The sequence below is a fragment of the Nilaparvata lugens genome, chromosome 3 (genome assembly GCF_014356525.2).
Source record: "Nilaparvata lugens isolate BPH chromosome 3, ASM1435652v1, whole genome shotgun sequence".
In the NCBI taxonomy this organism is placed as follows: domain Eukaryota; kingdom Metazoa; phylum Arthropoda; class Insecta; order Hemiptera; family Delphacidae; genus Nilaparvata; species Nilaparvata lugens.
In genome coordinates this window covers 72,621,811-72,637,667 of record NC_052506.1, presented here as the reverse complement: position 1 = coordinate 72,637,667, position 15,857 = coordinate 72,621,811, and the positions used below count along the sequence as shown (strand labels likewise).

Below are 15,857 nucleotides of genomic sequence, written 5' to 3'. Positions count from 1 at the left end.
ACCGTGATTTATGTACATTGCTTTTGAGTGATTACATAACAAGCGATAGTCATCATTTCATGAGCACCAGTAGTACGTGTTCATAAATTTTATAATCATTATCAAATAAGTAGGGAAGATGTCGTATAATTGAAAATAAAATACATTGTTCTATAAAAGATAAGTAATTGAAAAAGCTCATTTATTTTCATGACTCATCATGATTCAATAATTGTTAAAATATTGCTCGTGAATTTGAGCTATAATAATTATTGCGTTGAGTAGACACCTAACTGGAGTTTTACGCTCAAACTCCAGTTTAAGTATGTACATGTCAATACGTTATCTTTACTCTGTAGGATTAGGCTATCGAACTTCAGAGGTCTATCCAGTCTTCTGGAGCAGTTGTTATAATAATTGCAATTAATTTATAGTAATGTTAATCAAGCTACAGGGAAAACTTCCAAATATGGATGAAGCATAGAAAGCAAAGACAATAAATTCCTATTAATTTCAAAGCCGTGTCTCTGAACAAGCATCACGAAAACAACCGGTTATCTATAATACGGGGAACCAAGCAACTTGTTGAAGCAATGGAATTTCAGTTGAAAAATAAGCTTAACATTCCAGTTTGCTTACGTAACAGATTGTGAATATTTTATCCGACTCCTTCCACCTACGTAACTCACTCTCCAACGATAATCAACCGAATTGGGTAGTAATAAAACCTGAAAACATTCTCGTATTTGGAATTCAATTTCTATGCCAAGGATCTACTGGTCCCAATGCGTTTTAAATACTATCAAGTAGAAGTAAAAACCTCTACAGTTATTGTTAATGTAATGAGAGTTTAGTAAACGTTTTCTGTTCAATTTTTTTTGCCATCTCGATAATATTAGTACTGATTTTGTTTTTATCATCAATTTATAACCATCCTTGCAGATATCGATTTTCATTCCAATCTGTTCTAATATTTCATTTTCAGATTCAATGTTTAAATGACATCTTGTCTGATGAGAATCCTATCAGTAATGTGAGTAATTCACTGAAAAATAAATGATAAAGCTCGGAAGTTAGGCTCGGAAGCCCTATAAAAAACACAAGCATCCAGCCTTCTTCACACTGTAATCGTATCCTGGAAATACTTTTGGAACTCATTCATCTCACATTAACAATAATTCATCATTTTCCAAGTTTTGTAGTGATCAATATAACAATTGAGATACAAGTGAACCGATTGAACCAATGAGTTAATTCCTCCAATTTTTATTGTGATCAAAAGATATAATATCAATTTCAAGAATCCAATGAGATGATCAAACCATCGAAGGGATCTCTCCTCACCCCTTCACTAATGTAAATTAACATTAGATTCAAAATCGCTTTCTTGAGAGTTGAGCAGGGAGGTATCAAATAATTGTTTTTAAAAAACTGACATATTACGTTTATCAAACCAAACTCAAATTAAATTTCCATGTAGCAAATCAAAACTTGAATGAATTTTGTGTTCAGTATAAGTAAGACGTTGGAGAGGAAAATTCATCACGTTCGCCTCAAAAATAGGTACGCTCGTTTTCATTTAATTTTGTGGTTTCTTATGTTTCTTCAGTCTCCCCAGTTGTTATGTTTTCACTGACGTTTCAACAAACAGGCTATTAAAAAGATTATGAGAAACGTTTCAGTTGTGTATTTAATGCTAAGATTGCTATCTCCTACCAGCGAAATGCAACGGCTCTTATTAGGAATACATTTAAAACCTGGCTGCGGCTACCACTAATATTAGCATGGTTTGAGACTAGTTGGTGATTACTTGGTTTAAAAAAATACATGATTGCGCCAAGATGACTTACTCAGATGAAAGTAGGATAAGACAATTATGAAAGTGGCGTAGAGAAAGGATTGACTGAGACGTGAGTGAAAAAATACTCACTGCAAAACTACTTGTCCCCACTAATAGACAACCGCAGAATAATAAAGCACTCATCAAAATTATGACTCGTCATCTTTCTAGGTCACAACCTAGGGGCATTGACAGTTTGTATTCTACTTTGATATTGTGAATATGAATGGTTGTTAAGGATGGCATCAGTGAGAATAGGAAATATTTTGAAACCTTCATTAATTTGTTAGAAGTTGAAAATTCAAACTAGATATTTAGCCATTTAGCCATTCATTTCAGATTATTCAAGCCCTATTGTATTAACAGAAATTTTACAGTTGAAATTTCAACTAAAACATTTTTAATATCCCTTCAACTAATATCATAATCCCTTTAACAGGATTGATAAAAATTATAATTTCATTTATTACCATCTAATTTGTTATGAGAGTGAAATAATTATTAGGTGAGTTGCTATAAGTTTCCATTACTATCTCAATAGTTCTTTTTGCTATTAGAAAAAACGACTAGAGTCAGATAATTCAAATATCTGACTGCTAGTCGTTTTTTCTAATAGCAAGAAGTGATTTAATAATAAGCAGTTCGTGGTGGAAAAGAACATTGAAGAATTCAAAAGTTCTTTTTTTACAAGCTTGAAAACTGCCAAAAATTTCCAACACAATTACTATAATTTGGAGATTTTTTCTTCTATTACTTATATGATAATAGTTTCTTACTTATATCAATAGAAAATGAAAGTACAAGCATTTCACCATGGATATTTGATGAGGAATAATGGTTAGAAGAGGATATTAGCTCATAGATTAAATCCAATTTCGAACTCACCACAGGTGTTTTCATCTGATCCGTCTGTACAATCCTTTTCTCCGTTACAGAAAAGACCTCTTTCTATACAGGCGCCATCTCCACAAGCCAAGAAACCATCCTAGAAAAAATTCAACATTTTATAAAATCAAAGTTGTACTGTAATGGATTGATATTATTATTGTATTGATCGATGTAACCATTAATAGTGGCCTACTTCTACTTTTAATCAAAGTTGACTCAAATGACACCAACTCATTGATACGAAATATTTAAGTACAGCCATTCCCATGTCTGGAGTTTGTTTACTGTTGAAATGGGTAGAATGGAAAAAATTATGTAGATTTTGAATCGAACAATTTTGATGATGTTAAAGCAAATAATTGTATAATCATCTTTCATTGATGAGCGAGCTTGAAAAATTGGATTGGATAGAAAAATTCAGTTTGAAGTGAAGTTGTCCTACTGAGGTGAGTTGTTTGAAAACTGATTGTTCATCATGGCATCATTTCATAAGAACAAGTAGCATTTGAGAAATAGTAGTTTTATCACGTTGTTTTATAGCTTTCTGCTGGAACTCCATTGTATCAAGTCATGATTCTTCAGTACCCAATCATGAATCTCCTCACTAAATATTATTATAACTTATAGAGAGGATGATTATTTATAACGCCATGATATAAAACACAGCCATGAATATAGTGCACATAATACGTGCTTCGTTTTTACCTCCTATATTCATTAAAATTGGAAGCTCCGTTTAGGCGTGTAAACAATGGATTCGAAAGACGTGAGTGAGGGAGATTCTAGTATGATTACTTAACGATCTCGGGCAATTGGTAAATTTTTCTTTTCCATGTGAGTTGAAGGAGTTATCAATTTATTCCATTACAAAAAGAACTTATCAATAAATAATAATAATAATTTAAGATATGCGTGATAATTACCTGACAAAGAGGTTCGTCGGTGTAAAGTAGAGGCTTTACTTTCCTCTCTTTATTTTTCAGCTTGCAGTTTTTGACTGCATCTTTCCAGTCGCAAGTCTGCTTTTCAATATCAAAATACAGACCAGCTGGACATCTTATGGCTTGGAGTCCCTGTAACAGAAATCATTGATGGAATCAGCAATATTTTCCAATATTCAACTGTTTATATCTTTCTGATTTTCTACTCAAAGTGAAAGAGTAAGTTCGAACTAAGGGAAGATACATCAAATGAACACTTTGACAATAATTGAAATGGAAAATTCGTATTCAAGGGATTTTCTTCGTAGATGTTAGCCAACATCTGCCCTGATCAATAAACTATTCTAAAGTAATGTTACTCTTCTGATTTTGGCACTAAAATTCAAATCCCCCTCTCATTCTTTCTCAGGTACACTATAGTAACTATTTGAATACATGGAAGAATATAGCTGAAGTATTTTTGGCCAAGAGAATTTGTGCTTATAATTCACAATTTCTTCACCGAGGGTTGAATCACAGTCATGTTCTTCTCTATCATTTCATCTTGAAGAAACATTGTGAGGAGCAGTTCCTTTTGAAAAACCCTTATAATATCGAAATAAAAGAACTTCAAAGTACTTATATTATTTTATCACTTCACACTTCAAAATGACACTAGTATGGAAACTATTTCTTCTTTTAGATAGTGCACTTTCCGTGGAATGCTTCAGCCTAATTATAAACTCAGGGGATCAAATACTCAATTTTCTAAGCATACGACTATTACTTGATATGACAGTCAGGGAGATAAGGTTTTGTGTATTGGGGAGCATAGTCATATTCGAGGAGGATACAGTGACTACTGTACAAGACAATATGTCGATTGTCTCTACTATGTGAGATCAATCTGTCGAAGGAGTAAGTCCGCTTCTTCTCTTGTATCATGAAAGACTCATCCTGCTCCAAAATATTATTATGTTATGGCATGAGATATCCCCACAGCACTGCGTGGCGTTTCTGCTTCTTCTCTTGTATTATTGAAGATTTATCATTTTCCAATAAATAATTATTTTATGGTATGGGAAATCCCGATAGCACCCCTGATTTCATCATAGATGTTTTCCAACAACTTGGACCTAATTAGATTCCAGCTCAATGAAATTCCTGATCTATTTACAGCTCTCGCCGATAAATGGGAATAAATCTTCCTGAATAATATCTGATAATTATCATTCAGTGATAAACACCGGTAGCCTAGTATTTGAACAAGATCAAGCAATGAACACGAATAACCAGTTTGTCAAAGGACATTTCAACAAGAATTGTTATTTACGGCCGTCTGAGGATATGCTATGGGCGTCGTCGGCTGCTGAAGGTGAAAGTAAAATACCGTACACTCTATAGAAACGGAGCTGAAACTGAGTCTGATCTAACTCCACTCTTTTAAAAACTCCAACTCGATTCGATGACCAATTCAGCAAATATACTTCCACAAAATCCATTCTCATGCTCACAAAAAGCGTGTCCAATGTTAATCGATTATCGATCAAATTTTATCGGTTTGCATATTGAAATAGTGCAGGGAATTTCTTCAAATCGGAACAAGGTGGTCTGCAATCCATGGAAGAAGGAACTACGCGGTTCAGTTGTAGGTGGATTGGTTTCTCAACATCACAACAAGGGTCACTAGAATTGTACATTCAATAGAAACAACATTATTCACTATCATGCCTATTATAGATATTGATTGATATTTGAGTATAATTCCTTCCAATTTGGGTGTGGAGCTGTCAACAATAATTAAATTGCAGTAAATATGTTGATGATTATCCAATGCTGAGTTGCACCGTTTAAGAACAAGAACAATTTGAATCCAGTACCAGAAAAATTAAAATCAGTATCAAATGATCACATGATTCAAATTCCCGGTTAAAACCTGAACCTCCAATCTTCTTCTTCTTCTTCTTCTTCTTCTTATTCTTCTTCGAAGAAGGAGAAGATTAGATAAGATTCTGTTTAGATTAGATTCAGTTTAGATTAGAAGAGTGAGACATCTCCCAGAATCAGAAATTTCTATATAAAATAGCCAGATCAATGAAACTCTAATAAAGCAATGGAGCAGCTTCTTTCACTGGAACACTTCTAATATTTTAAAATCCATATTATATAGTTCAATATGTACAAATAAGTGGAAGTTGATAAGTCTCTTTTGAAATACTGTATATATGCAACCTACAGAGATTCCATAACAAAAGTTAGGTGGAAAATTATGCTATATCATTTTCCATGTGATGTCAAGAAAGATGCAGAGTAAAATAAGGCTAGTTTCACACTCATTCGGTTCGTATCGTTTTCGGTTCCTTTTCGGCAAATTCCGATAAGTGTGAAACGGTAATTTGGTTTGAATTCGGTACCGAATAGAAACCGCATAGAACCGAACGCCCAATTGACTCTAATAAATTCCGTTTCAATACGTTGCTACCGAGAGGCTACTTTCACACACTTTCGGTGCGGTTCGGCTCGTTTCGTTTTCGGTTCGTTTTCGGCAAATTCCGAAAAGTGTGAAACGATTATTCGGTTTGAATTCGGTACCGAATAGCAACCTCATAGCAGCGAACGCCCCCTCGTCACGAATAGGTTCCATCATATTCGAATTCGTTGCTAGGGAAACAGGAAAAAAAGTCTTTTACACACGCTTGCCTTTTTTGTTTTTATTTTAACCTGATAACGTGATTGTCTGTTTCAAAATTTTCCAAGTAAAAATCAAATGGTCAATTCATTTCTGTTAGTTCACAGGAACATTTTTTCTCAATGAATAGTTTGCTAACAAAATATGAAAGATATAAACTAAAACTCAGGAAGATTTTTTTCCACTAATATTACATGATTTCATCAATGGAGAGAGGAGATAAAGTTTATATACCAGGTGTCAAAACAAGGAACAAATTTTCAATTAAAAAAAATCTCTCTGAACATCCAAAATTAACATAATCAAAAATAAACTATTCAAATAATTCACAATTTTTAATTAACTTTAAAATTTTGTTGTTCAAGAAATAACATCTTACAATTTAACACCAGCTGTTATATTTAAATATACAAGCATGAACTGTGAAAATCCAAACACGGCTGTGTTTGAGAAGAAAATACCTGATTAGAACCATACGAATTAAAACCTGACATGTATGAAAGCTTCATTCGTTTTCGGTAACGAACCGAACCGAACCGAATGAAATCGAATGCGTGTGAAGCTAGCATAATAGTGATATATTTTTTGTACCTAAGATGGGATACGTTATCCATAATTTTAAGATTTAATCATTATTCGATCATCATCGCTGGTAAGGGACTAATGGTATAATGATTCATTCTCTAGTAAAGGATGAATAGATTTAGACGGTATATGGCAGAAGAGGCTTTCAGGAGGGAGAAGATTTACCGATTTTTTCTGGAAACTAGTAGATATATTTCTTTGCTTGTCAGAGAGAAATTTGAATAGTACGCTCGTAATGAAATTATCTACAGGATATCTTCCTTCAAAAGCGATAAATAGTTTCAGAGTACAGTCTAGGGTGCTTTTGAGCTTAGACAAGAGCAGCCGTGATAAACGTTCTGAGAGATGCATAATATACCTGTCGTGCAAGTTTGGTGGGATCTCCCTTGTTGCTTGGAAATTTGCCATGAGTTTGACTAATAAATTATAGTATTCAGCTAAAGGTACATGTAAACTGTGTTTGTGAGGTAACAAATTTATATTGCATTGCATGCGTTAAATGTATGCATATTGTAGGAGTGGAGGGGCAGGGGCAAGGATGTTGAGTTAATGAGGCAGAATAATATTCTCTTCAGAATTAATTATCTGAATGTTTTCCTGCTATTTCAAATTGAAATATGTATGATGATTATTTGAATTATATTTATTTGAAATCTATTTAGCAGGTTAAAGGGATTGAAGGATGAATATGGTGGTATCAAAAAGAGAACGAATTGTGACATTTCAAATGGGTGTCAAGATCACCAAATAACTACACTTCAAAGCTGGTACTTGGTAGAGTCCAAGAAAATGATGCCATCACTCATTTTGCGATATGTAATGCCTGGCAATGATTATCGTGGAAATACTCTATGATAGATATTCTACCAAATGAATTATCCAAGAAATTTAATATACTGGTATCACGCAACCATTTATTTATTCATAAATGTATTCGTTCACAAAAACATAAGCGTAACTTGAACATTTTTCAGAAACGCATTTCTCAGGAAGATTTTTGAATGCTTTTTAAATCAAATTCCTAGACAGCTTTAAAGTTCATGCTCTCATATCGGTTTTTCATTTATGAAATGCTCATAACAGATTTAATTATAGAGATAGAAATATTGAAAAGCATTAGTTTATATTTAAACATTACATTACATTTACATTTATTATTACATTTATTATTACATTCCTTAATTACATAAAAAACATAAACGTTTTTCAGGAACACATTTCTCAGGAAGATGTTTGAAGGCTTTTTAAATGAAATTCCTAGACAGCTTCATAGTTCATTGTTTAATTCATGAAATGCTCATAACAGATTCAATAATAGAAATAGAAATATTGAAAAGCATTAGTTCATATTTCTTTCATCATCCATAGTTTAAAAAACAAATTGGAAAACATTTCCAATTCAGCAAAGAATATGTAATCATCACATAGAATACTCCTTGAATGTAGTGCAAAACTTATTACTTGCATGTGATTTGAACACCGAGAACATGAGTAATGTAACTTGTATGTCATTTTCACCACTCGGGCTCTTTTTTATGCAAAAGAGTACCTACAGGTAATTCACAGTTGATAATTGGATTGAAAAATGGTAGCACCTGACTGCTGCTATACTGATTTTTTTCAGGGAATACAACAAATTATCTCTAAAACAATAATAACCTAACAAAATAAAAATAGTATATGGAATGATAATAGATTTTTCTTACAATCCTAAAGTTGGTATAGGATATTGTTATTAGAAATAATTCATCATGATGATACCTTTTTGAGATATAAATAGACCTCTTCCCAAGTTTATTTTAGTTGAAGAGCATTTTGTCATGTTGACAAGAACCGCTCATGCTTACTAACAATCCCACCAAACTCTTACAACCTATTTGGGAGCCCATTTTCCATAATAATAGTAAGGTATTAAAATAAAAGAGCCAATAATGAATACATTGGTATTTCATGTGGAAGCTCAAAATACTAGTCTTTATCTAATGGGACACTGGGATATAGGCTAATAGGATACCTATCATACTAGTAGTGTAAAATCTTGTAGTCTTCTTACTCAACATTTACAATCGAGACAGAAAAAGCATAATCTACTCTGTACCAAGAAACAAAATGTAATGTTGCTGTTAAATTATTCTCTTGAATCAGTTGGACTGCTATCTTTTTTTTATTATTGATGAGTCAATAATTATTTCCTTTGACATTTTTGTAATTGGTATTTTCCACCAGGCCTTCCAATGATTATAATTCCTTTTGGTAAATAGTGATTCACGGATTGAATAGTAATCAGAATTGATAATCTCAAAAGGCCTGGATATTACATTGTTCGATTTTTATTCATTATAATTAATCGATCTAGTAAGATCACAGAATGGTGAGCTGCGTAGAAAAATTTGGTTTTCTAGAACATTATTGAATCGTTCTATGAGTTGAATGTTTTAATCAAAGATCTTCCAAGGTTAAAGTACTATTATTACCATTCTGGGAAAAATATACTCGCGAAAAATGTTGATCTCTGTTTCAAGATTGGTCGAAACACGAATAATAATGAAATCGAATATCTTCATATCTTGAGAGTTTTGTATGCAGCATCACTGAATTTTAGAAAGATGAGCTTCTTTAACCACTCGCGATGTACGTGAATGACCCAAGAAGGTCAAAGCAGATTGAATTCAGTACGCGGTGCGCGAAGATGGCTGCTGCATTGATGACACCGGTTGACGAGCAGAAAAAGGTTTCTAGATCAATGACATTGCTTTCATATCACTTGTAACAAATCAGAAGGCCATCCAGAATTATAGCTGGTGGTGGAGGAAAGCGGAGAGGGATGACAATGAGCAGTCTACCATCTTTGTTGGATGAATGAGTTGGAGGATGATGCATTGCGATTTGCAATTTGCCTTGCCTTAGAATACCAGTTGGAAAATTGCCTTCTTTGTTGCGGGCAACCATAGAGAGTCCTCGATTTGCGCTTGCAGATTATAATGAATTTGTTGTGACACGACTTTTCAGCAACATCTCACTTATCTCATTGTTGATATCTCCATGTGTTTTTCTGATACATTATAATGTCCTTGGAAAGGTTGATGATTTGATTGATACAAATCTCATTCGATGTTTCTGATTTCCCTTAATAATATTCAACGTTGCATTACAACCGTGGAAATTATAAATTGGATGATAATACAGTGAAAGATCGTGTCCCAATGATGAATCATATTTGTTGATTCTAATTCTTCAATACTCTTTCCCTTATACAGTAAGTTGTTTTGTAGCCCACCTTCTTAGTGAAATATATGTCCAAATTTATATTTATTTATTTATTTATTTATATGCAAATGAATAACGATTCGACCAGTTGAATCAATTTCCAGTAGGATTTCTTCAAGCAATCATTCATTCAACAAAGAGTTGAATGATGTTATTATAAAATGAGTCGACGTTCTTAAAAGCAAGAGTACAAGGGACTCAGTGAATAATCGTTTCGCCTATTTGGATTTTAGTCGAATTTAGCTCAAGAATATGGAAAAAAATAATTGTAGCGTTTTCAAAAGCTATCCATCATGAATAAACTGCTCTGATACTTTTTTCCAATTCCTCCAGCTATTTTACCTGACTTACCTAAGAGATTCTCCTGAGATCTTTAAGAGAGAATTATCTTATTTTTATAGTTTTCGGAATTCTCCGGTTTTTACAATACTCGTTACAAACGATTTCCAATAAATTGCCATTTCCTAACGATGCTTCTAGTATTGATGGAACGTCTTGTACGTTCTTTATAATAATCTTTAGTTTTCCTGATGACGATTGAGGTGATGTAATAAGTAGGCGTAGCGAAATTGATTACTTGTCCAAACCGTTAAATTCAAATGTGTTTTGTCTAGAGAAAAAAGCGGTTCTCCTCGACTAACGGCATCTCTTCGCCATTCAAAGTCTGTCAGGAAGTCTCATTCTGCATTCTGAAGGTCGTCTGAAATGACCAACCTATATGCAGCAGTTTCAGCTTCTTTTTGTCGGTGCACAGACAGACGCATTTTTCTCCAGACTAGAGTCTGACAAGAACCGTTACTACCTCTTCAACAATAGGATTGGAACTCACCTTGTTGCAATGTTGTTATTAGCCAACTGATTAATTAATTACTGTATTGTCTATTGAAGAAGACTGATTGTTGCATACCAATAGGTTATGACCAGACAGTATAGAATGTAATGAATGTATGAATTTACATTCCATACTCTCTGGTTATGAGAGAAGGCAATTTGTTTCCTTGGGAGGTTGAATTTAACTTTTTATCTCGGCTGTGTAGTTTAATGTTGTTGAATTTATTTTGTAAGTGAAAGACTGCTTCTTCCACAGATCAAAATTCAAGTTTTCCAGCCAATTTTAATTTTTTCTAGGAAAATATTCCACCATCTACATTCATGCTTCTCTAGCCTTGTATTTGTTATTAATTCAATTTTTGGGCAAGGGAAAAACTTCTTTGGATCCGGGGTTTTGTCAAACGTTTTCAAGTAAGTACAGTATTATTATATATCGCCTGCGAATTAATCCTGAGATTCCCTACTATTTTTTGGGTTTGTGTAGAAGTTCAATTAAAGGCAGCTATGAAATTCCACTCAATAAAAACGTTTATTTCTATTTTTCATTGATATCGAAATATTAATTGATGTTTAAAATTATTGATTATGTCTATATTCAAATAAGAAAAAGGTTTCTGAGAAACTTGTTATTTCTATCCCCAGAGAGCCAAGATTTATTTGGATAAATATTCGAATTCAGTGTATTTTATAGTAGATTGAATCCCAATCTATATTGTTGAATCAAATTTCAATTGTATTGGGAGAGTTTTCAGTAATTCTTAGTCTCAACCACTTTCCACAAATAATCAATCATTTGCATTGTTCACAGTTATCGTAAGTTATTTGAGATTATTGTGAATACTGTACGACTGTACTGTACTGTACTTGGGACTCACTATTGAATTATATCATCATTAAATTTTGTTGAATGATAAGATTTGAAAGAGTTATGACTCATTTCAGGTTTATCTAATCACAATATTTCTATAAAATACTTCACTCCCCACACGAATACCATTTTAGACTCCACATATTAAACTCTGCAAAGGTCAGCAAGAAATCTTATTGTTATCAAGAGGATAATTCTACAAAAACTATGTTTTGATTTAGTTCAAATGCATAACATGTAACATTTCTGTCAACACAAACACATTTTAAAGCTTGCGAGTGAACATAATGGTTAAGTCTCTTTCGCGTTTGGTTTTGCGAAGAGATGATGGCACCTCTTATGTATTCCAATAAATTATAATTTTCCAACTTCATACTGTATACCGATTCTTCAAAGACGATCCTACTGACTTACTTTTAAAAAATTGGAGAATATGGAAATTATGTATCCCTATGCCACTACCCACACTCGCAAGAAATCATCTTCAATGTCGTAAAACAAGTCTATAAAATAATGATAGTCGAACAGCTTCTTGCACTTTGAGTGTGATCACCTTTCCAGCGCATGCCTTATTCGGTTGGCAATAAAATACTCGTCCGAGAAATATTAAGGCTACAATAAAAAAACTGAAAAGGGTGAGAGGAGGGGTGAGAAAAAGATATATAATTCACCGAGGTTGAGAAATTATTAGGGATTGAGTTAGGAAGATAGAAGTCACAAGCTGTAAGGTTAGAGAAGAGTAGTGAGAGAAAGAATAGAGAACTCACCGAGGATGTGCACTGGATGACGTCACGACAGTTGTCGCCCTCTCCGGCTACCAGACGAAACCATTCGCCAGCATCCTTGTCTTTGCACAACTCCGCTTCGAAGCTCTCCTCCTTCTTCGTCGACGTCTCCTCCTGCCTCTTCACCCTCAGCACTTGTCTCCCGTCAGCTGCTGACACTGCAAACACACACAACAAATTTTGAAATATTAGCAAAAATAAAGATAGTGAAACTATTTAAATAGTTGCAAAAGCAGGTAAAATAGTTGAATGATGTAGCTGAGAAGGTCAAATAACCTTTTCTTTCCCAATATGGTAAAATGCTGATGACACTGCAAACACGCGAAACATGTTCAAAGTATTAGTAAGAATAAAGATTAAAATAGTTGGCAAGAAGGTCGAATAAATGATAACCGAAAAAGTTTTTATAAAATGGTAAATCTGGTGCAGTCTTTTGAATAGGATTCAATATGAGATGCCACTCAGACTAATAAGAAATAGAGATATAGAAATCTAGAAATATAGAGATCTAATATCGGTGAATCTAGAAAAATTTGGGTACCAGAACAGGTACAATAGACGCAATTCGATGATGATTATCATTATTATTTTAATAAGATATAAGTGCTGAGTGAGTTTTGTCCAAAGATAAGTCACATTTGAATGGACTATTCGATTATTTTTTTCTCCAAAATATGCTAGAGCAGTATGATTGAGAGATCGAAAGCATGAAACACTTCATGAAGCACGAAACTTCACGAAACACTATGGCTGAACATGATAAATAAAAATCCTAGATCGGGTGAAAATCAAATCGGTAGAATCAGTGAAGAGTGATTAAACTAATTGATTGAGCGAACGCTGAAGGACAGATTATTTCATGTTATTCAGAAATATTGAAATTGTTCAAAACTAAAAATTCCTAGTGTGAACACAGTCTACTACTGTGACATTTGATGGCTATAAAAACTGCTGGGGGTCGAAGAATGACGGTAGAGCCGTCAATCACCTTCATGAGGTGACTGAATCTCTCCTGGAAGTTAGTAACAAGAATATATGTGTATAGAAAGAATTTCTATATTATAACAACCTCATTATGTTATAGCCTACAACGACCTTGTACTTGCTATCACTAGTTTCCGAAAATAGAATTTAAAAATCCGTTTCCACAACTCTTTTTGGAGAGTAATCTGCCATCAAACATCCTCATAAAGTGAAAAATAGAATAATCAAGTTTAGGTGACGTAAAACTGGTTCCAGATTCACCACTCGTCACTATCGAGATAGATAGTCTTCTCATAAATATAGATGGTATTGGAATGATACAGTGTCGAAACTTAACCACTTGTTGGATAATCAACAATATTACAAGATCTCTGAAAGATTCCAGACGTGGCCGCTTTTTATTATTCAGCTGTTGAACAGTTGAACAGGATTGAATCAACAGCAAAGGAAACTCTTCTCACAAAAATTAAATTCAGCATTATCAGACAACTTAGTCTAAACATTTCTTCAAGAATGATCCTGCCATCTAATCATATTTTGGTTCTATCTTGGTACTAGCTTATAGGTAGTTTATACTGGCGTTCGTCTCTCAACTCCATAGATTAACGGTGAGTCTTTTTCAACTTCATGAATGTAAGTTCTTATATAGTTAACTTCATCTTTTTTATCTGCTCTAGCACTCATTCCTGCTTATTCCACTGTAACATACTTTCTTCTTGTGTCTGTAACATGACTGACATTCATGTAAATTAATCATTGTTATAATATATTGAGAACAATACAGATAAATTTGATTTTCGATGATTTAATTTTAACTATCATCGAGATAGTAGGAACTAATCAGCGTTAGAATAATTTTAAGTACAACAAAACTGTTTGTTTCGACCTGTAGGTGGTAACAAGCTTTGAATGGCATGACCTTTCTATTTCTTAATGCTTCCTGGCTAGCTTCTCCTGCGATACATCCTTTGGGTCAGCTCTTCCGGCCTTTGTCTACAATCCAACACACTACTCATTTGTTTACTGTTCATTGTTCACTGTGCCTTAAATTCAACAATATTTCAATTCTGGTCATGTTCCTCGAAAGATTGAGAACACTAAGTTCCGACAATATCTGAACCGATTGTTTAGTTATTAGAGACAATGGATGATCATTTTCACTCCAATTTCCTTCTACACATTCACTTGGATAGGGACTAAAGATTTGTTTTGAATTTAGTCCAGTAGTAGTCAATGTTTCGATTTCAAGCGAAATTCTAAAATTATAATAGTCAGAAACCGAGAGACAACTACGATTTAGATCGTGGTTGAAATTTATATGCTAATGCATCTGAAAAAGCTTCAAAACAAGTAAAATTTTCTATTTGTTCAATCGTTTTCATATTGTGGAGAATCAACTTTTATTGAATAGGCTGATACTTGAATTCGACAGTAGAGCCATTGAAGAAGGAAACGAGAAAAATATCACTGAGTGATAGTAAGATTGTTTTAAATGTGTAGAATTATTTTATATCTTGAATGATATAGCTTTCAAAACAAACGTGAGATTCTCTTTGAAGCTTTCTAGCTAAGTGCTAAATCACCTACACAAACCAAGCATCGATCGATTGCTCTTCTACTTGACTCAGTTCACAGACTTTGACTGACATGAGGCAGAGCTGACTGACAGAACTGCGAAGTGAAAGGATGAGCGTGACCGTAATCACAGCACCGAACTGGCAATTGTTCGCAAATTCTTGACTGATGTATTTGTGTTCCAATCAAACGAGACTTGTGTACGATTAAGTTGTTAATGTGTATTTACAACTAACTTCGAACTCGTGCGTCTAGGAAATCTGCAATGAAACAATAGTGAATGGCTCACGTGAATTGTAGATGGCTCAAATAATGTTCTGAAAAAAACTAGATAGGAGTCGAAAGTATAACTCAATTCAAATCGAAAACATATAAACGATGAGCAATAAAAGTAACAAGAGAAAATTGAGCTTCATTCTCCAAGTTTTTGATCATTCTTCATATTGGATTTGCAGCTACGAAAGGGATTTGAGAAATGTTCTCATTCTAGTGGAATGTTTTGTTACGTGATTTTTATGAGTACACATTATCATAGATATTTCATAGGTATGATACCTTGATAATATACCCCAGGTAGTACCTATGTTATATTATATTGATTTGTCAATAGACGTAGCATCAACTGCTGCCACAGAGCTCTATATTC

At 33.6% G+C, this 15,857-nt stretch overlaps 1 protein-coding gene across 1 annotated transcript in view; it reads right to left on the bottom strand.

The window, feature by feature from the left end:
* The window catches only part of LOC111044354 (chitin deacetylase 1), a gene marked incomplete at its 5' end in the record, with an annotated part of 36,079 nt that overhangs the window by 4,049 nt on the left and 16,173 nt on the right, over positions 1-15,857 (bottom strand). The window contains 3 exons of the mRNA XM_039422883.1: positions 2,705-2,804; positions 3,631-3,780; positions 12,635-12,810. Coding sequence (XP_039278817.1) covers positions 2,705-2,804; positions 3,631-3,780; positions 12,635-12,810 — 426 coding nt within the window. The remainder of the gene's footprint in view (positions 1-2,704; positions 2,805-3,630; positions 3,781-12,634; positions 12,811-15,857) is intronic.